This window comes from Anabas testudineus, chromosome 21 (assembly GCF_900324465.2).
Source record: "Anabas testudineus chromosome 21, fAnaTes1.2, whole genome shotgun sequence".
Taxonomy (NCBI): Eukaryota; Metazoa; Chordata; class Actinopteri; order Anabantiformes; family Anabantidae; genus Anabas; species Anabas testudineus.
The window spans coordinates 14,761,186-14,785,081 of NC_046629.1; the positions used below are offsets into that span (position 1 = coordinate 14,761,186).

A 23,896-nucleotide genomic window follows, 5' to 3' on the forward strand; every position below is an offset into this window, starting at 1 on the left:
CACTGGTCCATTATCGGGGTTCAATATTACATGAGGTGCTGGCCAATAAAGGCGCGTCTGTCTGGACGAGGGAAGACAGGCTGCAAGTGAGAACATTGAAGCCCAGGCTGGAGAGGAGAGGAGAGGAGCGGGGAGTTGAGCATTGTTTCATCCTCGCTTCAGGAGGGGGGGGGGGGGTGGGGAGGGTTTTCTGGAGTTGCTCGGCGTCTTTGGACCGAATCCGACGCACTGAACGATGATGTTGGGACGGAGCTGATCGCGCCCACAAGTGGAGATCTTCCTGTGACTGGGTTTCTTTGTTGTTTTATTCTGGTTTAGAAGGTGAGTGGGCTTTTTCCTTGTTCATCTCAAATTACAGTTAGTATGGCACAAAGGTTTTATTGAGCCGAGTCTGGCCGCACTAAAGTGGGACGTTTTGTCCCGGATCCTCCAACGGACCGCATAAGCTGATGTCAATATGATTCCCTAAAAGCCACTTATAGCGCCCATAGCTGTGCTGAAAGCTCATCACTCCGACTGCTTTTGACAATCAGACACATGGAGGACTCCCTCGGCTCTGCTATTGTTTTCCCTCTATTGTTTTCAAACCGCTGCTTCACGCAGCATTTAGAGGCTCTAACAGAGGATCCGAGCAGTTCAGGACCCGGTATCACATCAGTAACAACCGGATCAACCCTTAGTGCTGTGTGGAAATTTGTATTTTAAGGACCAAACTCTGAATTTGATGGTCGTGTGCATAATTGGGTTGGACCAACAGCCTGTCAACACTGAGAGCCAAATGGATTTGCACCCGCGGAAAGTCACGTGTACCCATTCATCTATCTATCTATCTATCTATCTATCTATCTATCTATCTATCTATCTATCTATCTAGTTTAATAAGAGTTTAATCTAAAACAGAAGCGGAGACAGTAAATTCTCTGTCTCTCCACCTCATCTTCTCCTCTTGTACAGTAATAGCACACACAACATCTCTGTAATTAGTAGTTTGCCAGAGCAAAGAAGAAGTAATTATAGGCAGCACGCCTGCTGAGCTAAGTGTGCAGACATTTTTCTTTTATTTCCTTTGTTAAACATGCAAATGTCGTCTTAGCGCCACATAGTAGCTCTGTTTGGAAAACGTGTGTGTTCTCTTTCCCGCTTCTGCACTTGAAGATAACAGTATTGGTAAATGAAGCTGCACCAGGCTACACTAAACCATCAAACATTAAGTCAGCCTAGTTGTCTGCTGCTTATACCATATGCTTGGTACACACAGTGCCTGCACAGCTGGTTAATGTGGGGCAAGGAGGAGACACACACAGTGCAAACTACTGCATGGATGTAGATTCTCTACAGGCCCTGTGCTAAAGGGAAAAGTAAGATATAACACAGAAAAACAAGCATGCAAGGACCATAAAAAAGAAAGTATAATTGTAGTGTTATTCGGCTGGTATGAGCTCCAAATCTCCTTTAAAGTGACAAATTACAAGGAACATTTTGGTCTTGACACATGAGAAATGACCAGGCGCAGTCTATTTGAAAAAGTAAAATTACATCCCCGGAGCAAAAGGGATCTCTAGTGATATAATGATGGATTTGGAAGGTTGTACGGTGCTTGAGTCGAGGATGCTGAGCACAGGATGCCGTTGCAAGTGTTGAGACTGTTAAGAAACCACAGTGCTGCTAGTGACTGACTGGGTTCTGTTGTTTGACTGATGCACTGGAGAGTGCCCCTGGTGTCAGCCCACGTGGTTTCTTACTTTGTAGTGCTATTAAATCTTTTAATAAGACTCTCCTTTCAGTTTGTGATTGATTTCCCGGGCTGAACTTTTGAAGGTCTTGAACCTGTGATATATTTTGGGCGGTGTGATGTTTCCGCACCAGAAGAGTTCAGGAAATAACAGAGCTAATGCCTGATTTGTTATGTCCGACATGATTGAGCATGTTGTTTGTCAGAACCGTTCAGTCACTTTCTCTCTAGGCCACGCTGCTTAACAGGATGCGGACGGAGGGCATCCAATAGGATATCTATCTATCTATCTATCTATCTATCTATCTATCTATCTATCTATCTAGTTTAATAAGAGTTTAATCTAAACAGGAGTAATTACAGGAGTTATTAAGCACGAGGAAATGAAATGAAATGAGTATTTGTGGAATGATTTTCTTACATTTCTTTTACTTCCAATGATGCCTAAATGGTCCAGTTAGAGCCTAATTTTCCCCCAATGGTATAAACACTGTAGCTACTCTGGGTAACAGGTGTTATTCACACGCACTGTGCTCTTCTGTCTTGTTTGGATAATGACTGCATTCACATTTTAATCTCAGTGTGACATAATGAATGGTGTTGATGAGGAGGTAGAAAGAAGCGACGTGCAACAGGAGCCCCATCGCACCTTCAGAAAGTCTATTAAAAAACTGTTTGAGAGCTGACTTTGAGAATGAGATCCCCATATGGTGCTTTGCTCATAGTAACGTAACCACAACCAAGATCCAAGCAACCCTCAGGCTTAGGACTTTGGCCAAAGTGACAGACGTACAGTTGATGAGAAGTCTGGTCAAAATAAAAAAAAAAAAAAACTGATATTTGAGGCAAGCAAGGATGTTCATGGAGAGAGGTTTACCTTCACAAATGTACCAGGATTTTAATCACTACTAAGATAAACCTGAAATGAAATGCATTCGTTGATCTCAGTGTTGAGGAGAGGAGGCAGGAGATACAATTCATGTGTTGCCACACTCGCAGCTCTGGGCTTTGATGATGCGTTATGTAAGTGCAGCGAACATAAGCCAAAAAGTCTCAGACTCAAGGCTGAGCACAAATCTTCTACAGGGGCGTCTCTGTCTGCCAGAGCAAGTCTGCAACAGGACTCAGTGTTTTTGTTACATGTTTAAAGAGCAGAGATGGGAGGTTGGTTAAAGATGGCAGCCAAAGCTAGAATAAGGAAGGACTGTGGGTGAAGATGTGTGTTAGTAGACTAGTAAATCTTAAGGCTGAAGTGAAAAGAGAGAGAAGGCAGGGAAGGACAAAGGCCCCATAGAGCGGGGAACAATGAAAGAGGTGAGGAGTTAAGAGAGAATGGGAGTAAGGGAAAAAATGAGTGTAAGAGAGGAGGGAAGAGAAAGGGTAGAGTCGATCCTAATCCAATTAATACACCCCAGTGCTGTCCTTCCCACTGGCATATTCGCATGCACGCATAGCACACATGCACTCAGCTGTTCACAGCACTGGTCAGATGTAATGCAGTTCGTCATTCAGCTCCGCGTATACGGTCTGGACATCCGCTTAGCGATTTGAGAAACTGTCCCGTATGTAGTAGCTGTGTAGTGGTCAGGCTCACCTGCAGTGTAACGACGACAGTGTCAGGCTGGGAGCCTTTCGTTTCGACCAGATCTGACTCACAGCGTGTAAGAGCCCTCCGGCGAAGTGGCATTTTATGTGTACATGTGTTTGGCTGTCGTGGTGGTTTGGAGCTGATAGGATCTCGCTCTCTCTCTCTCACACTAGTATCTTGGCCAACACATCTGCTGCACATATATGTAGTAGATGCAAACAGTATCTGGAAATTGTGCGTGGAGGCCTGTTTGCACAAGCAATAGCCGATATTAAACTTTAAACTGGTCAAAGAGATCAGCGAGGTTATTGCACGTTCCTCATGTGAATGTGCGCACTAACATAGCAGATAACAAATAGAGCAAACAGAGTAGCAGAGCTACAATTGAAGGCAGTATTTCAGGTTGGGTCAACAGAGAGATGGAGCAGCGAGGCTAATAGAAACGGTGAAAGACAGAAGGCAGTGGTCTATACAGAGAAGCTGTGTGGATGTTTGTGTGCTAGTCATGCGTTCACATCATCACTTCACATAACGAAATGTTAGAAAGGAACCAAGTATAGTATATATATGTGTTTGCTCCAGTCCAGTTATGAGATATATACAGAATACAGCACAAGATATTCTATTTATGCTAAAACTATATGTTTTTTCTATATGTGTTATAGTACATAATTAAGCTAGATAGCAAAATCTGTTTCCACGGTTTTATTCATCCATCTGTTCAAATAAATTTGACATATTAGGAATTACGACTGATTTCAACACATGCCTGCACTGAAAGTTCTTCATTTTGTGCATTTTAAGAGTTCATGTTGATGTGTGGTGAACAGTCACCATCTAGCTCATGAGGAACATTTGGAAAGAGACAAATGGATCCACGTGGGATTAAGAACACATTTATTACTGTGGTGTTCAGCAAGAGAGATCGAGAGAGACACAGAGAGACAGAGAGAGAGAGAGAGAGAGAGAAGTGGTTGAAAGAAGCAGTGAGATAAATGATGTGGAAACAGAGACAGTGAAAGACAGAGAATGAGCTGTAATCTGATGAAAGCCTCTTTACTCCCCTGTCACCTCACCTTCAGGCCGCAAGCAGTGACCAAGGCTTAGAGGGGGATCAATGCCGAGGCCACCAACATGTGCACAGAGACGCACAGTCCAATCACTTCTCTTTAAGTGCTCCGAGGCTGCCCGCGGTACACAAGCAACATCTGAAGATAGACTTGGCATTGTTGTTGCAGCATTAATACTTAGACTAAAAGGATGGACTGATGCAAGAATAGATGCGTGAAAAAAAGGAATGAGCTAGAGGAGGTTAGGGCATTAAAGCTAGAATAGTTTGTGGATATGCTTCCGCCCCCTTGGTGTTATGTGTTGTGTGTGGGCGATGTGTGCGTGAGCGAGAGGTCAGTAGGTCACTCAGACACCTCACTAGACTTGGCGAGCGTGAGAAGAAAGTTTCTCAGCTTCCATTCAAATCACCATCCTGCATTTAAACCTAATGACCTAAGCTAAGGCTGTTTCAGAATGAGAGTCCTCTAATCCAGGTTTATTTTACAGTTACAGAAAAAAAAAAGCGCGTGTGTAAGACTGTAATCAACGAAAAGCTTCAGTGTGTAGAGTTAAAGCACTTACAGTACTGATCCCAAGTTGGCACTGAAATGGCTTGAATTGCATGTTCACATAATAACACACGTTATTCCCCTTCCTGCAAATGTCAGTACTTTATTTATTAAAGGATAAGGTAACAGTGTATTGTTACATTAGGTTAGGGTTTTTGAAATTATGTCCTTGTTGCCATATAGTCTGTATTTATATGTATATAAACCATTAGGATTTGTATTTATTTTAATTAACACACTACAAAGTATAACATACTATCAATACATGAACATAATTCAGTACGATGGACACACAGAGAGGGGAACTTGGAAACAGACAATAGAAAAGCAATTAAGACTTCTCGAGCTAACAAAGCAAAATTAAGATGAGGTTGACGAGGTGAGTCATTTGACTCTGTGTATCTGTACAAATGATCATTAGCTGTTCAACTGCAACACTTACACTGTATTTTCTTGTACAAAAACATCTCTGCAGCTGGTACAGAAGCTCCAGCTTACGGAGTCCAGTTAATCAAAGATGCAACAGTGGAGGTATTTCTGACAAGAAAGAGGCTTCGTGCCTTACTGGTTACCATGCCAGCTGCGTGACGAGCGAGTTACTTCAGCGTAACTGGACCGGTTTGTTCAGAAACATTGCAGTTTTGTCATAAACTGGAATGGCTCGTTAAGAAAACAGGCCTGCAGCAAGGCAATTGCTGATGAATTAATTCATCATTGGGATTATAAAATGTCAGATAATGGCGCCTAATCATGAGTTCCACAGTCCGGGCAATTGAAATTGCTAGTTTTGTCCAATAAACACTTCAAAACACCCCAACATATGCTGATTGCAATATAAATTGTTTAAGTAAATACTTATGTTTTAAAGAGGGCGACTGTGTGGAAATGTTCATTCATAAATATGTCAGCACTAAAAAAGCATATTAAACAAGTCTCATGTAGGTAACCATTATAGGAAATAGTGGTACATGGTGCATGTGCTCTACATCACTGCATCCCTGACATGCCTGGAGAATTAACACAGTGAGAAACACCCACCCCTGTATAACAAAAGTCACCAGTGCACATGTACTGTTCTCCTCATCAAACCCTGCACTTATAGAGCTATACGTTCTCTCCTCGCTGCCAAGCTCATTACCAAAATAAAGACCATCATGCTCTCGGATATAATAATAGCGCTGAGATAATTTCACGTTGCGTTCGGTGGTTTGAGGAATAGCAGTAATTGCACTTTACAACTCACAGCTGCTTTATTCTACAGCATGATTGCACAAGAACAGATGCTAGATTGCAGTAGGCAGTGTTTTGCTGGGCTTCGTCTGTCCGATTTGCCTTGACTCTTAAGTTGATTCTAACTCTCTAAGTCTCTTCCTGCTTTCCCAGCAACACCCTCTTCTCACAACACACACACACACACACACACACAGTAGTAGTCTCCCTGGTGACAGATGGGCTAGATGGAAACACAGTCATCCTGTTAGTAACCATGACATCAGCAACACTGCTCCTCACTGCCAAACGCACACAAGTGCTCTCCCTCTCTCTGTGTCTCGAAACTGGAAACGGCACGGAAAGGCAACACAGGGAGAGCTAAACAGACCGTCAGGAAGTCTGATATGTATCTGTACACATACACAAATGATGAGTCAGACAACAAAAAGACACTATTCCTGTCTATGGATGCACAACAGCTGCCCAGAAACAGTAACTCACCGAACCTCGACACTTACTAATACATTCATAAACAGCTATTGGGGTTTGAACACTCATTAGTTATGCTCAGTGCTGTTGAAGAAAGTAGTTTCAAGTTCAGGAGGCTGTTGGAAAGTGTTTGGTCACAGCACTGATCATCTGCTATTCATGTCAAGTTTCTGGTTATTTATCAGCTGTATATATGTTTTTTATAAACTGGGTTTAGTCTCTTTGCCACCTAGTAATCCTCTCTGAGGTATCTTGTTAACTTCACCAGGACAACTGGCTTGATATCTCACTAACAGCTTCAGTGGCATTAGCACAGTTTACCTTAGACTATCAAGACTAAATCTCCATCCTGCTTTAGCCTACTGACCTATAACCTACTGAACTCCTTTACAGCAGGTTGTATTGTATCACATCCTCACACAAATAGCTCATACTGAAAGAATTATGTTACATCAGTTACAGCCATGATTTGATAGTCTCTCCAATCTCATGCCAGTGAAAAGACAGGAAGCTGACCTGACATTGCAAAGATGAGGAATCTATCATTCCTTTGTCAGAGTCACCGTGCCCTGACCTGCAGAGATTTTCTAATTATGATAAACTTTCTGTGCACTGAGTCTTCCTGTTCATCTGTTTGTTGAGTGCGTCCAACTTCACTGTCTTGAAATCTAAAAAAGCTATTTCCCCTCTCTGCTCCATGCCCCTTCTTTCTTTCTGTCTCCGTCTGTCTCTTTCTGTCCAACACTGCCAAATCCCCCACCCTAGAGAGCGGTGTGTCCTCGTTCTGGTGACGCTCTGTCGCCACCACTCAGTGTGGGCCTTCTGAAATATTCATGCTGACACACATACTCACACCTAAAGACACGCAGGAACAAACACACACCAGACCCTTCATCTCTGTCTCCCTTTCCGTTTGCCCATATCAGTGGCAGATTAGAAAATATAATTTATCTCACAGCAGGTTTGGGGAGAGAAAGCTTTACACAGACTCATGTCACTGGGTGTCACAGTAATGGAAGAGAAGAGTTCACTAATCCCCTGAATTTCAGCAGAAAACAGTTTGATATTTACATTTTTTTTGTATTTGAAATAATCATAAGCATTTATACGCAGTGACAGTCGCTCAGGGAGTGCAGCACTTTTCATGTCAACTATTTGTATTTAATGTAGCAGCAATGTCTTTTGCAGCAAATAAACACTGCATTGTTTAGATATCAGAGATCTAAAGACCATGAATCTGTAAAAGTCATAAGGGTGAAAGTGAAGTCAACTGCACTGTGAATGTCAAATACAGTTTTGAGGCCAGGGTGACGAGCCGGCATACAGCAGAACAAATCACAAAATACTTATTACAGCGCCAGCAGTGCTGAGATTTGCTCTGTGACCCCCACACTGTCTGTTCATTTGGAAGAGAGAGGAGCGGGAGCGAAACAGAGAGCGCATCAATATGCGGGAAAGGTTATTACACTGCCAGCAGTTCTGATATGTAACCCAACATTATTGGCCAGTTTGGCTGACAGCGTTGTGCAAGCGCGAGGACATGGCTGAGCACATCATCATGTGAACTGTGATTTGTGTCAGAGGCACTGCGGTGTGATGCCATGCTCTCTGTTTGTCAGCGGGGAGAAAAAAAAAAGCGAGCCTGCAAAACACCATTTAGATGTTAGCATCAGTGAAGCGCTTACGTACTAGAGCTGTCAAGTGGAAGTTGAAAATAAAATCTTTGAGGTTATTCAGTGCAGGGCGAACACGGTGACCTGTGCTGCTGCAACATGGAGACGATTATTTTAATGTTGCTGCGTTATCAGACAAAAACAACTTAATATAAACACGCATATATGTCATCATATTTCATCTTCAATGCATGTCTTACAAAAGTACAAACTCTGTGTACTGTCATAATCACTTACATAGTTCAGTTGCTATGGTTACATAGTGCTACAGTGGAGCAAAATATGCAGTATCGTTTAGGTGTACTGGAGTTTATCACACAGAGAGATTAACAGTAATATAGAGCTGTACTCCTGCATTATGGTGTATTTATGCTTCACTGTGTTTTTGAGGTTGAGCACATTTCTATAAGCTCAAAATAACATTGCATGTAAAAAATAAAAACACTGCACACAGAGTTTTTAGAAATTAGGAAAGTGTGCAATATAGTTGCTGATGTAACTGATGATGATGTTACTTGATAAATTATCTTGGTGAATTATAAAAAGGCACTATTTGAACATGGGTCAGAGGTCATGGCCATCAGCTGCCAGGCGCCTCAATGAAACCATCACAGATTGGCTCTTTTCCTTGTGCACATTCCCTTGGAGACAAGCCCCCTGTCCCATTTGCAGGGTCCTTGTGCCACTGCTGGTTGTTATAGCAACAGACAGGACGTGACATCGTTGCATAATTTGTTGTGTTTTCTTCTTCCTTGTTCTGACCTTATTGGTGGGAGTATGCTTTAATAACGTGATCTCTCTCTGTGGCTGCAGCATTTGGCAGCGACCACTGAATAGCCTATTTATATATTTGAGAAATTGTGCAGTGCAAACTGGGAATGATTACAATAGTTGATTTGATTACACTCTCATGCAAATAAGCGTCGCTGGAGTGCTTGAATCACAGCATGTGACATGGTACTCAAGCATCATCTACCCTGTTTGTTCTAATGACCAACAAGTTTTTTCTACCAACAATATTATATATTTAATTTCTGGTCACTGATCTGTGGTTTATTAAAACTTTCTCATAGTGATGTGTTTTTCAAGACAGACTAGAATCAGATTTATTGTGTACATGTAAAACTGTCTCCCTCATGTCTCTTTGTGACCCGGGGGGTGTCGACCATTTCAAATGTGACCTATCACTTTCTCCAGCTGTGTTTATTTTTCTTTTTTTTTTTATTAAATAATGGATTCAACAACAAGACAAAACAGCAGAAATTATAGCAGTAGTAATAGTCTTACACTATTAAGACTAAACTTTCTGGACCACTATTTTATCAGAAGTCTCTGCAGAGCAAACAGTCCAGCATGACCCAAGGATGATTTGATTGAACATTTATTGTAAAAAAGGAAAGCAAAGCAATAATGAATCAAAACAAAGGCAGCTTTAGAGGTCAAATCGCTTCAGCACATTTTCATTTTGTCATTATTCTTTTTGGCGTTGTGGTGGAGTACTGTACCATGTCAGACGTTCTCAGTTGGATATTCCTCCTGAGACGGGGGTGCCTGTAGTGTAACTGAGCTGCTGTGTTGACAATCTGTTTCACCAATGGAGTCTATCTTTCCAAGACAGGCAATAATAAATTGGAAATCCCCCAGTTGCTTTTCAGGTTTTTTGCCCTCTGTGTGCAGAAAGCTAACTAGCGGAGGTTTTTTCATTGGTCAGTGTTCGGTCCGATGAAATATTAGAGTGTGTGACCGTTTCTTTGGGACAGGCAGTGGACATGCTGAAAAATTATTTCATTTTCTATTTTCTTCCAGGAGCTTTTCCTCAACTTTACTCCCATTAGTCAAAGTTGTACCATATTAAAAAGTTATAATGTAAATCAATTGTCAGGGAATCACAAGTCTGCAGGGCAGCAGGGTGGCAAGATGCGTAGGTGGGGGATCGCTCAATGAGCCAGACAGCTGAGATTTTCCTGTCAATAAGTAGCTACTTAATTGTGCTGAAGCTCTCAACTCTAAGACTGCTGCTCTGTACCACTAAAGGTTTCGCTTCACACCTCATTATAGCGTTGCGTATTTTTCTCTTCTCACAGTTATTATTATTGTAGTTGGCATGAACATATGCTGCAGTTTATGTCACTAACATGGTTCCCACTGAAGTCTGATGTGCTCAAATCCTCTGTATTAATGATAATCCGCTCCCATTTTGCTCTGAGTCATGCACTCCCACTTCTCCCGTGGGGGGCATCTTTTACACTGCATCATTAAAATGTTTAATACTAGTTTATCTTAATCTTTGTTAATACTTTGAATACCTTATAGCGGTGACAGGGCATTCAGGGGCACAGGCTCAGGTGGGTGCTGCTGACACAGGAATAGATCTGATCAAAGGTTCTGCGTCGAGAGCATAACGGCAATTTCTTAAACCTCAGCAGCTGACATTTAGATGTCTTAATTACATGTGGGACTTTTAAGCATTAGAGACACCGTGTATGATTAGAAAATAGCTCCCATTTTATAGTAGAGCTCACTGAATGTCAACTGTTCATCAGTGGAGACTTACACTTTTCACTTTGCTCGTCCACTTCCACACGAACCATTCTTCCTATGTTCAGTGATGGTGCTTGTTGAGGGAGATAAAGCTGCAGGTCAACTACCAAGGCCTTCGTTCCCTGTATAATCAGGCAGGCAAGTGAACACTATGTGCACACATTGTGTGTGTGCATGAGCAAGTCCAAGATAGCCAGACAGAGACAGTGAGTATACCATCCGTACAAGGAAAAAACAAATGAATGTAATGGATACAGAGTATTTAAAATTTAATAGACAGGGAGACTGAACAATAGTAGGTTTTGGCTTCATGTGATAGCCACTATAAGTTGATGTGCAGTGAGGGTAGTCCTACTACTAGATCAGTGTGCTTTACCAGAAAGTTATTTGAGTCGGTTTCAGTTTCAAGACTCGGTGCTAGGAATAAGTGTGTAAGCACTAACATGCGTCTTTGCATTTAAAGAAAGTGCCTGTGCTAAAGATGTCGTAATGGTGACAGCACAACTGCATAACAACTGCATTCAGTTGTTTCATGAAATAATGATAATGTGGGGTAAAATACTGATATTTATGCTTCTATTTAAACATATCCACCATTCAGCGAGTCTTTTGGCTTAGCAGGTTTCCAGCTGGAAATTAAACCATTGGGATTTGCTGCCTGAATGAGTGTGAGCTGCGTGTGTGGGTGTGGGGCTAACAGCATGCCCATGATACTTGAATTACACACATTTCTCTAACTGTAAAGGCTTTTTTTGCGCAATTACTTTAAAATCCTGCTTGTAAAATTAACTTTAATGCAGTTTTTTTTCATCCTAAGACAGTAAACTCTGTTACCTGCCATTATGTGGGGGTAAAGTGGGTAAACAGAGATTGACAGAATTTGCCCTCAGCTGTTTTCCACACAGGTAATGTTCATCTTCTGCTGAAGGCAGAAATACTACAACAAAGGAGCAAAGTGGAGTCTCTAGGCATATTTAACCTGATGAGCTCACACAGAAACAAAATCTGATTGGCCACGTGCCAGAGTCAAAAGGTGAAAGGTACTTAGTTTACTATTATAATCCAGTGTAGAACTGTTAGGAGCATTGTTCATATTTGAGGATGAAATACAATATGTAATTATAAATATTAAATAAAATAATATTTAATGAACATTCAGTTTATTATCTGCAAAAAGATTTTTAAATTTGACTGCAGTGCTGTTTCACTTATCTTCTTCCACCCTTGGTGACCCAAAGCACACAAGGATTTTAATTAAAAATATAGTTATTAATACTGGGCCGCAGTACGTTATATAGTATGGGTATCATCCAATGGAAGACATACTGTATGTTACAGCTCCAATACCCTATGTCAACACATTAAAGTCAGTTGAATATTTAATTAGGTTAAGAAATACAGACTTTAATACGTGTAAACATCAATATTTAGTTTTAATCTAAAATTAACAAACTATGACCCAGATTCGGTTTTGTTCTTCCCTTGATGGGATGTATTTCTGGTAGAGCCACTATTGTGAAAGAATGTTTTGTTACTAATCTCTTGCTGGCTGCCACTTGCATTTTGCAGCCAGAGACCTATGACTTATCCAAAGGATTTGTTTGTGACTTCCTTTAATATTAAAAGCTACAATAAAACAAACTGTTTCCTCCTTGTTTTTATAAGCATCGTCCTGTAGTATCCATATCTTACACTAAAATTGCTGCATTTCAGCTCTTAAGATCTTGAAAACTTTGTCTCAGTCACAGCCCCACCTTTAGGACACGTTGTAATCGTCTTTAGAGTCGATGCTAATATCTTAACCATTACATTTTGTAGTTTTCTTGATATCATTGCAGTTAATCAGCTTGTTTAGGATTGTCTATTTATAATGTATGCATTACACATACAGAATACAAGATTTGTTGCACTGAATACACCAGTAAAAGCATGCAGTGCATCATTGCTGAATATGCATACAATATGCCTTGTATTCAACATTTGCAGTGTGAGAAATCAATAATACTCTAATGTTTCTCTTCCTGATTAATGTTTCATAATGTTTGTACTGCATGCTCAGGCAGTAGTGAAACCCTATATGTGTTCGATACCTCAGCACTACTTTGTACTATATAAATCTACGACGGCACAGTCTTCAGTGATCGGGGCTGAGACGAGTTGCAGATGCTTATGCGTTTGTCTTTTTTTATGATTTGAAAAAAGAACCTACTATACTGTTGTGAACATGGCTCACAAACAGTCGAGATATGTGTGTGCTGCAGATCCTCTGCTAAGCTGTAGGTTAAATGTTGCCCAAGTGTTGGCAACAATTTGTTGCTAACCTTTTACTGTGTATCCAAGTGAATGATAATGGCTGAATTGCCTTTTTTTTAATAAGCATTCATTTCATCTACTGTGGTACTGATGGTTTTCTTCTCAAAGAGTAGACATACTGCTCTGTCAGCACTGAGCTGAGTACTTAAAATGTGCAGTCGATAATCACTTTTTTCTTTCTCTCATTCATTCTCACTTCATCCCCTCTCAATCTGTCTGTTTCATCGACACTTTTTTCCAGGTGGACACATCTCCATGGGTGAGGCCCAGTGATCCACACTTCCCTACACACCCCTTTTATCCCTCACCCCCTGTTCTCCGCTGTTCCGCTAAACCAGTCATCATGACTTCCACCAGCCAGCTGCTGGGTTTGGAGGACGTGGGGCTGAAGTGTGACCAGGAGATTGAGAGGAGATATGAGATCGTGCCCTCGGTGGTCTGCTCCATGTGCTGCCTCTTTGGAATCATCTACTGCTTCTTTGGTAAGAAATTATGTGGAGATAGTATTAAAATGTATCTGAATAGTTCACGTACAATAAATGGGGTCACTGAAAAATGTGTTTAATCTGTAACATTGAAGACAGACACAAAAGGAATAGTAGGGGAATATTTGTCTTTACTTATGCTTATGCTTATGCACTGTGTGAGGTGAATATCACACCATTGACATTTAACATTAGCTTGACAGAAAGGTGTCAAAGGTGAATTTTCACCTACTATAAACAGTATACCCCTTCAATGTTGTTGTTCATTGTATATTTACAAATTGGAAACCCTGAGAATGAATTAATGAAAAGAGAAAAGAAAAGAAACATTAATAAGATGATTGGCACGTAACAAATGTTCTTCATTATATGTAGTTTCAGTGCCAGAAATCATTGGAAAATTGCTAAAACATATATTCGGAGACCTCCTGAAATCTCAGCTGTTGATCTCTGCTGATCGCTTTCTGTCATTTTCAGTTCATTCTGCTTTGCTGGTGTATGATACTATTGATTTAAGAGCAGTGCATGTTGGTTCTCCTGTTTCTGCCTCTGTGAGTCAATATTGAACTCTCGTTCTCATAGACCCCAGCAACTGAGGCACTGCTGTAGCATACAGTATTTACTTCAGTGAGTAAGTCAGAGTACACTACAGTAAATTCATGGTTTGCAGTTGCAGACTCATATGTTTTCTTAGACGTAAGTCAAAGTTTAAACCCTCATTAGCAGCACCCTTCCCCAAATTGCTGTCATCATTAAAAGATTGGACTGCCTGCTGTCTTTTAAAGAAAAGAAAATGTTAACTTCTGCTGTTTATTTAGTTTCTTTCTTTCAACTAAATGTTGCCTCAGCACTGCTGAAAGAAAAAAAAAAAAGAAGCACTGAGTTTTACAGTTAATTAAAACTACTGAGCCAAATTGGCAGTGCACCCCCTGTTGTCTTTTTCTTGTTTACAGTAACTTGTCTTTGCCGTCAAATGCTTGGGCTCATGCTGCATGGATGGCACCACATTTGACTGCATCCTGCAACTATTAAGGGCTCATCTATTTGGATCTCAAGTTATGACTGCAAGGAGAAGTCAATATGTACTTGGAAAGAGAGAGCTCTACTGTAATGTTTGTAGTGATTCTACATCGGGAGGGTTTGAGTTGTTTGGAAATTAATTAAAAATTAAGCTCTACTTAAGCAGGATGATTGCTTAGATAATAACACTGTGTTCAGATGGTCCAAAAACACGTGGGCAAAACTGGGGTACCCAGGCATGCATGGGAACATATAATCCCTACATAGAGTTGACTAAATTCTTACGGTCAGCAACTTTTTTGCAAATGAGACACAAAATGCATGTTGTTGGCATTTTGCAGAATCCCTTCAGTCACAGTTAAATCTTATGATTTCTAGAACAATTGATTTTCTCAGCTCATAGGTGTCTGTTGCTGCTGAAGAATTTATCTCCATGGTCTTAAATTAAAAGGTTATCTGTTATTTCTCAGGTCCAGAAATACAGAGTCGTAGCAAACATGACGAGTGATGTTATAAGAGCAAGATGTATGAGGCAAAGAGACATGTGAGAGGAAGGGTGAGAGACAAAAGCGGAGTAAAGCCACGGTGAACAGATGGGACGGAGCGTTGATGGCAGGGGGAAAGCAGAGCAGTGGAGGTGGAGCAAAAGGGGTGTGTGGGGGGGGGGGGGCAAACAATAAAGGCTCGAGAAAGGGAGAGGAGGTGGAGTGGGTGGGGTCAGGGAGAAATGGACAATAAAAGTTTAGCAAAAGCTTTGGAGCAGTCATGGAGAGCTGTGATATTTTAGTTTTTATTGTGGGTGGAGACTGTCACATATGATACGAAGAACAATGTTAGGAATTAGAGATGGCTGCTGAAAAACCACATGTTGTGTGGCTGTAGATGCTTTGAAAATGCTCCAGTTATTTCAAGCTCCGATTTGTATTCGTTCAGGCATTCTGCTACTGAGGAAGGACAAAGAGCCGCGAAGAACACGGCAGCTTCCGCCGCACTTTTTATTTAAGGACACAGTGATTGAAGTAGCTTTAGGTGGTGTGTGTGTGTGTGTGTGTGTGTGTGCATGTGTGTGTGTGTTAGGGGGGGGTAGCAGGGACAAAGAAAAGCTGTATGAAGTGAATGAGGTATGGCGATGAGGGAGGAGCGTGGAGCTGTGGGTTGGATGAGAGGAAGAGTATTTTTCAGCTCAGCTGTGCGATGCCTGATTACACAAAGATAACAATCTGATGTTGGCTCCCCCTGAGACACAGTCCAGTCAGAGAACGAAAGATACAGAGGAAAATAGAAATGGAGACACAAACATTAGTAAACACATAACCACGGGACGAGGAGGTTGTAGTTTTTTTGATGGAGTCGGTTTTTGGTTTTTATTGTATTAAAAACACCAAAGACAGGAAAGAAACCAAACTAAAAGGAGTGCAGCTGTTCTTTAAAGAACCCCTGCTGACTAATGAACGTGGCTGACCTTCTGCAATAACATCATTATCACATTTGAAGCGTTTTAATACATGTTTTCAGATAAAGCCTATCTCTTCCCATCGTCTTGCTGTTCTTTCTGTAGTCTGCTTTATTGCGCATCCTCACCGTTGTTGGTTTTCTGTTTACATGCGACGGTGCTGTATGTGATCTGCATTTAATCATCTGGCTAAATTAAGACAACACTTAGTGAACAGGAAAGAGCAAATGAGAGAACATTTAACTTAGTCTTTGGATTACTGGCTATTTACCTGAATTACAGGTCAATAAATAACGAAATCCTTCTTTGGGAACGAAATCCAGGAAATAAGCTGTCAAGCTACTTTATTAGCAGTAATGAAACCACTGCCGTTACAACACATGAACATTCTCATGGGCCTTATTAGAAAAAAGATGTCCCTGTGTGTTTGGTTTGTTGTTGCTGTTGTAAACTGCATGTTTTTAGCAGTGGATAATAGAGTTCATTGATTGTTGACTGATCAAGGTGGACCGCAGAATCTTGAATGATACACGAGATCAGAATGGGTTCTGATCTCGTGTATCATTCAAGATTCTGCTGGCGTGCGTGACTGTTTAGAGTGTTTGTGCCACATAATCCTTGTGTTGTGTTTGATTTGATTTCGGTTTAACAGAGGTGTCTGGTTGCTCACTCAGCCTTGTGTGTGCACGCAGGCGCGCACGTGTGTGTGTGTGTGTGTGTTCGGATGCTTGTGATAGCCTGTTTCCCATCTCTCCTCCAGGCTATCGATGCTTCAAGGCCGTGTTGTTCCTCACAGGCCTAATGTTTGGCTCTGTGGTCATCTTCATGCTGTGCTACAAGGAGAGGGTGATGGACACTCAGCTCAGTGTAGAGGCCTCTGTTGGCATCGGCCTGGGCATCGGGACGCTGTGTGGCCTGGTCACTATGTTGGTTCGCAGCGTGGGACTTTTTATGGTGGGTCTGCTGCTTGGCCTACTGGTTGGCGTGGCTTCACTTGTGGTAAGGGACCGTTTAGATTCATGGTTATTTGTAATTGAGATGAATGATGTAACCATGCATGTAAATAGGTTTAATTGTGTTCATACCAATGAGTTTTTTATTTTATTTTTAAATGTACCTCCTACTTATCACTTCCTTTCTAAGGTCATGGAGGAGTTCTACCACCCCAGAACTGTGTGGGTTCCTCTGGGCATCCTCCTGGGTTCTGGGACGTTATTTGCCGTCCTCACTCTTCAGTGGCAACGCTGTTTCGTCACTTTGTCCACCGCCACCTTCGGTTCTGCCATCATCACTGTCACTGTGGATTACTTTATAGAGCTCTTCGCCTTGGTACACTACGTCTACGAGAGACTCAGGGTAGGTTTATATCTTAGAGATGCTTTAAATTTACTTGAAGTCACCCTGTGTCTATGGAAACATTTGCAAACACTGATTTTCTATGGATTTGGATGCCTAATGTCAATCTAACTCTTAACCGCACTTTGTATTTGCCTAATAGACAGCAGACAATGAGCTGTATTCCGTAATCCATTATGACTAATCCCACATATGCATGTATCTGCATGTAAACACTTGAGCAGCCGAGGCTGAGGTTTAACATTTACTTTAATAGTTTGGTTTGGTGTAAATGTTTTTTTTAATATAGCACAGAGGTCCAGAATATGAGGTATGAATTGTAATGTTGTTCAATCTTCAGAATGATTATTTTGCATGCAAAGTCGATATTTAATATTCTTCTTCAGAATTAAACACGCACCGCTCTTTTATTTGTTCCCTCAATTTCAGATGGGAACTTTGAAGATGTTTCGATAAACCGACACGTTTCATAATAGTTGAAAATGTGACTTGACTAAATCTGTGTTTTTTTGCGAAACCTTATCAGGATTCAATTGTTCCACTAAAATTGATTTTTTAATCATTGCAGGTAGCTCCGAAGAAGTCGGTGTGCTGGTTTACTTGGGTCATCTTGGGGGTGTGGCCTGTCCTGGCCTTTCTTGGAGTGCTGATCCAATGGAAAGTAACTGCTGAGGGATTTTCTCACACAGAGGGTGAGCGACGCTGCTTTACACACACAACCAAAATTGTAGATTCAAATTTAAAATGAAATCTTTACTGCCAGTAGGACAGTGACTAGATAAATGAAGACAGCTGTGCCAATGCAAGGAAAACTGTATGTGTACATGTGGAAGTTCGGGAAGTGTTTAAGGATTCATTCAGCCCAGTTTCATGTTCCAAATCTGTCACATTAACACAACAAATCATTTCTTGTGTCTTCGGATTTGGTTTAATCTTGGACACTGTGTCTCATCCACACAATGACGATGAGACTTGTTTCAGTATTGATCCCACCAAGGCCACAACAAGCTGGTCTGACAAATCCATCCTGTGTTTATTAAAGGAGCAGTCTCATTGCCTTTGAAATTACAACCAGGGGGCAGGGAACAGTGTGTGTGACTGAGGGAGAGTGGCTCCGAATACACCAACACTGGTGTTGTCAGCAGAATGTGTTATTGACGGAAACAGCTTTAATCTGTTTCGAAAGCAAACACAACACAGATGGCAAAATGGCACAAACACACACACACACACACACACACACACACACACACACACACACACACACACACACACACACAGTATAAGCAGCTCCTACACAGATATACAGTGGCAAATTGGTGGAATTGAAATTCAGGATCAGGATTTATTTTGTGTTATTATTCAATGCACATTATATTTGTTAATACTCTTGACTTAGATGAAGATCAGATCACGTTTTATGACAAATGAATGGGTTCACATACTTTTTCTTACCACTATAGACAAGCATAGAAACAACTAGTCTCTCACTCTGCCACCCACTACCTACAGACACTCGCATATCTTTGTAAACATGCACAGACACACACATCCAAACGCTTACATTTAATCTTTGCTGGTGTGTGCCGTTCAAATTTATACAGTGTCTCAGAAGAAGTCACATGTGGCCTCAAATAATGGGATTAAACAGCAGGCTGTCATGGCTTCAAGTCAGGGAGTGCGGGCAAAGAAGCCAAGAAGCCTGTTAGTATTTTTACTGTTACAGGCAAGAAGGAAGTGTGGGTCCCTCACTAGACGATACTACATATTTTGCAGTACCTCATAATGAATAAACACTATATAAAAAACGACATTTTAGCAATTGTTAATTGTTTTTTGCACTATGGAGAAAAGCGTCAACACAGATGTGGAGATAAAAAGAAAAAGAAAAACATACTCAAAACCAACATTTCTGTGCTCTCCAACCTTTGGCCTGTGATTGAAAAGATGAATGAAAGGGAAAATGAGGGGGACGCTCCACCAAGAGGCCATTCATTATTTCTAAATCCCTTGAGATAACGGTGTGTCATTAAAAACACTGACGTGAAGGTGAACTCCAGTCAGAGTTTGTTAGTAGTCTTTAGCTGAAATCAGCTTTTTATGATGACAAAGGCTGTGTTGGCCGGGATTGGAGGACGCGGAGTGATGTGATGGAGTAAAGAGGGAGCAAGTGTGCTACTGGGGGAAGGGCAGCGTGAGATAAACTGGGGCACAATGGCTAAACAGAGCAACCAAGTAGATCAGTGAGGGAAATCAGCTGTCTGCTAATTGAATAGCACGTAAGACACAGACTTGTATGAATTAGCTTGTGCATATTTCTTTTTTATTTTGTAGTTGTGCTGCGATAGAGCATCATGACACACATCCATGTCTGTGCCCTCATCCTAACAAACTCATCTTTACTCTGAAACAGCTTATTACAGAATTGAGGACAGGCCGAAAATGTCCCGTATGCCAGGGTCTAAAGCCCAATTTGGTCCTCACAGCGAAATACATACAAAAGCACACACACACAGTAACATGAGGCCAGAGGGGCCTGAGGTGGGCTGAGCTGAGGAAAAGAAAAGGGGAGGGGGTATCATTAAGTATTTTCCCTGGCAGATGGTGCATCGTTAGCTGTCCGCCTGCACAAAGAAACAACAATAGACCTCATAACACTTACACACCCACACCCACACACACACACACACACACACACACACACACACACACAGTGTAACCATGACGCATACAGAACATCTTGTCTTCATGAAGTTCAGCAGGATCCCTTGTACCCGTGTCAACATGTTGACCTCACATAATGAACAGGAAGCAAATGCCTGACTCTGCATACACACACACACACACACACACACACACACACACGCACGCCCTGTAGAGCGGATCAAACCTGTGAATCAAGACGCCTATGAACACGCAAAACCAAAAATAATCATGTGGGTAATCAATGAACAGCAAAACTGGATGGATTTTGGACATCCTTTACTGGGGAGGATGTGAAAATAACACAAACACACTCACCCACTCCCAATATGCCATGAGACTGAGCAGCTCAGTGTGAGAATGCACCAAGACAAAAATCTGTCTTCAAATTGAGGAAATGAGGAGATGGAGCAGTGTTTTTCCTTTTCTTCCTTTCTATCCTTCTTGTTTCCTTTAATAACTAACTAACCTAGCTATAACTAGCTAATCAGTTACTTGATCTATTGTCTTTCTCTCCATCTTTCCACACATTCAATTCTGCTCTGTCCACCTCCAGTGGTTTTAAGTCGGCAGCAGAGGCGGGTGCAGCTCATGCGCATCCGACAGCGGGAAGAGAGGCTAAAAAAAGAGAAGGAGAACAAGAAGAAGAAAAAGCGGCAGAACCAGAAGACCGGCCACAAGTCGAAGGCGCACACCCATCACAACCACCACCAGCAGTATCACCACCCGGCAGCATCCCACCCGCATCACCAAGGCCAGAGCTCTCAGCCGCCTAAAGTCCCTCCTCCTCAGACTGAACCTGGCTACCATCGCAAGGCCAATCCTAAAAGGCGCTTTGATGGAGACGTGCTGTCACCGGTACGATGCAGTAGCCTCTTTATTATGTCTGGAAATGTGGTTATTTGGTTTTTTTCTTTCACATAATCACTGGAATAATCATAGATTGATGCTTAAACACTTTGTATTTGCACATTAAACAAACTATACATAAGGAAATCGGTAAATGTTTTGTCACACTAGCTGTTCCTCTCTGTTTCTCTGTCTCCAGTGTTTGCGTGTTTGTGTGCTAAGATAAGAAGTTCCATGTAAAATGGACAGATGTGAGAATGATGTTGATATTCTCAGTAAATTCTTAGCAAGAAAGAAAAGAGATAAACATTTTGGCTTTTCTGTCCACAGAGCTACATCAGGAGTTTCAGGGACAGACAGACTGACAGACGAGCATACTCTCACAGCCGAATGATGAGCCGCTCCCGGATGGCCGAACTCGACTACGACTGCGGCTCTCAAGTCCCCCTCACGGCCCCCAGCGGACCACCAGTTCGCATCTGAGGAAGCGGAAATGCTCAAATTTCGCACACGCGAAAAACACACTTAAGGCTCTGTTACAGTTATGGGTAGAAAACCTGACCTCGCCGTGCCAACATAACCAACTGCCTATCTTCACAGACACTCAGTGTGACCGGAAAGGCGGTATGACTGAGTCGCACACTGGTTTTAATTATTTGGCCCGTTTGGTCCTGTATTGTTCTTTTTGAATAGAGCAAGAACCGATTGCTGATGCGGTCCCATGTCAGACAACCTGCATCATTACCTGCTGTGTTTGGCTCTTTTGTTGCTGTGTGTATCCTGAAAAAAAAAACAAAAAAAAAACACTGGATCCATCTCGTGAAGCTGTCTACACTGAGCTGTCTCTGTTGAACTATTCATTTCTATACTTTCTTGGTTACATCAGGCCATAAGAAGCTATTTCCAGTGTGAGTGAGGCGGTGGAAAAAAAAAACAAAATCAAACATTCATTTCTCCAGAAGAGGCTGCAACATTCAAAGATTAAAAAAAAAAAAAAAGCACCACACGGCAGTCAATGTAAAAAACAATCTGCTTCAAAGATTCCATTAGGAGCACTTCGAGGGAAATGGCAGAAAAGCAACATGAAGCAAACTCCCCGTGAAACAGAAAGGCAGCTCTTCTCCTCCGCTGAAAGGTCAGCGTGTGAAGCACACGTTCGCGACCTCAGCTCATCTTCACAGACACCCGGTGGATCCAGACAAGACAGCGCGACAAGTCTTCTGCTGCTCCCCAATGCGGAGCGGAGGCCGGTTCGAGGTGCACGCCGGACAGCTCTGTTTGTTGTTTCCTCCAGTGAGACCTCCATTTGTCTTTGCCTGCGTTGCCTACTTTGGAGAATGTGCTTGCATCTTGTCACTTTTCTTGGGCCCTTGACAGCCAAGTGTTTGAACTACTACACAAGCAGGAGACAGATTGCTACTGTAGCTCCTCTGTGCTTTCCTCTACCCACTGAAACGTCGTTGTAGGCTACTGTATGTCATTCTGTTTATTAACATGTTTCTAAGTGCTCTGACGGCCCCCCCCTTTTCCACATGTTATCCACAAAACAATCTTGTCCTGACAGATTTTATCAGCTGTTTCAAACGCTGTAACGCCACAAAGACAGGTCACCGCTGCCCGACACTGGTCGTCCACGAATTCCACTGTTTGACGTCTAATCTGTTTGAGAGTGTGCAGTGGGCCAGACGTGACCGCGAAAAATGTTAAATATAGCATGTTTGTGTGTGTGTGTGTGAGTGGACACATGAGCCCTGTGGCAAGTGATGGGTTGTACCAAATACTGAGCAAGCAAAGGGGGGGGGGGGGATTCATTGTAATGTACTGTATGTAGAACATGCGACATTCCTCCAGCCTCTTTTCTGTTTTTTTTTTTTTTGCCCACTGGCCTGGTTAGATCCAATTTGGGTGAAGTGTGATAGGATGAGAAGGTTAGAGACGAAGATAACCTCCTGTTATCTAGCTGGGACATGGTGAAAAAGATGAAACGGTGCCCTCTAATGTTTACTACTGGACCTTTTTTTTTTCTAGACTGGTGCACGTTGGCTGGAAATGCATTGCATTTTGCTTTAAAATTCAAAATGTGCTAACGTTGCTATTGTCATCCTGAACATCAAGGGAGGATTTGGAGTGATTTGGATTAGGAAAGGATGTATTTTCAGTGCAGCAGAACGCGTTCTGTTTCATTTGAACCTCTTTTGGATTAAGCTGGTATAGTTCCCCACAGTGAACGCCATGTAAAGAATGAATGCTATTTGAAATTCCACCTGGAAATAAATGGCTGACATTTGGATTATGTGTTTCATATACTCTATGCAGGTTTTGCGTCGGAGGTTTAGATAAATAAAAGATCCTACTGTACTCGTGAAGGTGATGGATTTGGATTTACTGTTGCAGGCTTTGCAGTTCGTTGTGCGATGGACTTGCAACTGGATGTTAACGTTTAGCTCATCACCGCATGAGGACGCTTGTGTGACCGTTTCCAATGTGTCAGTGTTTTAGTGTATCACTGTTGTTATGTAGAAACAAAACCTCCGCTTTCGTTTGTTAGTCCCAGGATTCAGAAAACGCTTTTCACATTGACTGAGTGAGGTAAAGGACATTAGAAGCATGACATGCTTCAGTATTTACAGTGTGCAGAAGCAACGGGATCTCATTCAGTGACCTCAGTGCACAATTCTAGTCATTTAGAAGGTCTCCTCTCCTCTCCTCTCCTCTCTCCTCTCCTCTCCTCTCCTCTCCTCTCCTCTCCTCTCCTCTCCTCTCTTCTCCTCTCCTCTCCTCTCCTGTTTACAGTGACCAGGTAAAGGGCTTTGAAATAGTCATCTCCCCCCTTGACATGTATTATGCTAAATCCCCCTGTTCT

General features: G+C 41.9%; 1 protein-coding gene across 2 annotated transcripts; it reads left to right on the forward strand.

The window, feature by feature from the left end:
- The first annotated feature begins 200 nt into the window (after positions 1 to 200).
- Positions 201 to 22,031, forward strand: tmem198a (transmembrane protein 198a). 2 transcript variants are annotated; one of them, XM_026376713.1, is made up of 7 exons: positions 201 to 321; positions 13,409 to 13,649; positions 16,886 to 17,124; positions 17,269 to 17,481; positions 18,050 to 18,173; positions 20,741 to 21,042; positions 21,364 to 22,031. In XM_026376713.1, the coding sequence occupies exons 2-7, from the start codon at positions 13,511 to 13,513 to the stop codon at positions 21,514 to 21,516; spliced, it is 1,170 nt and encodes a 389-aa protein (XP_026232498.1). In that variant the 5' UTR covers positions 201 to 321; positions 13,409 to 13,510; the 3' UTR covers positions 21,517 to 22,031. The 2 variants fall into 2 exon arrangements, with proteins under 2 accessions (XP_026232498.1, XP_026232499.1); XM_026376714.1 differs by lacking the exon at positions 201 to 321 and adding an exon at positions 13,063 to 13,130.
- The last annotated feature ends 1,865 nt before the right edge of the window (positions 22,032 to 23,896 follow it).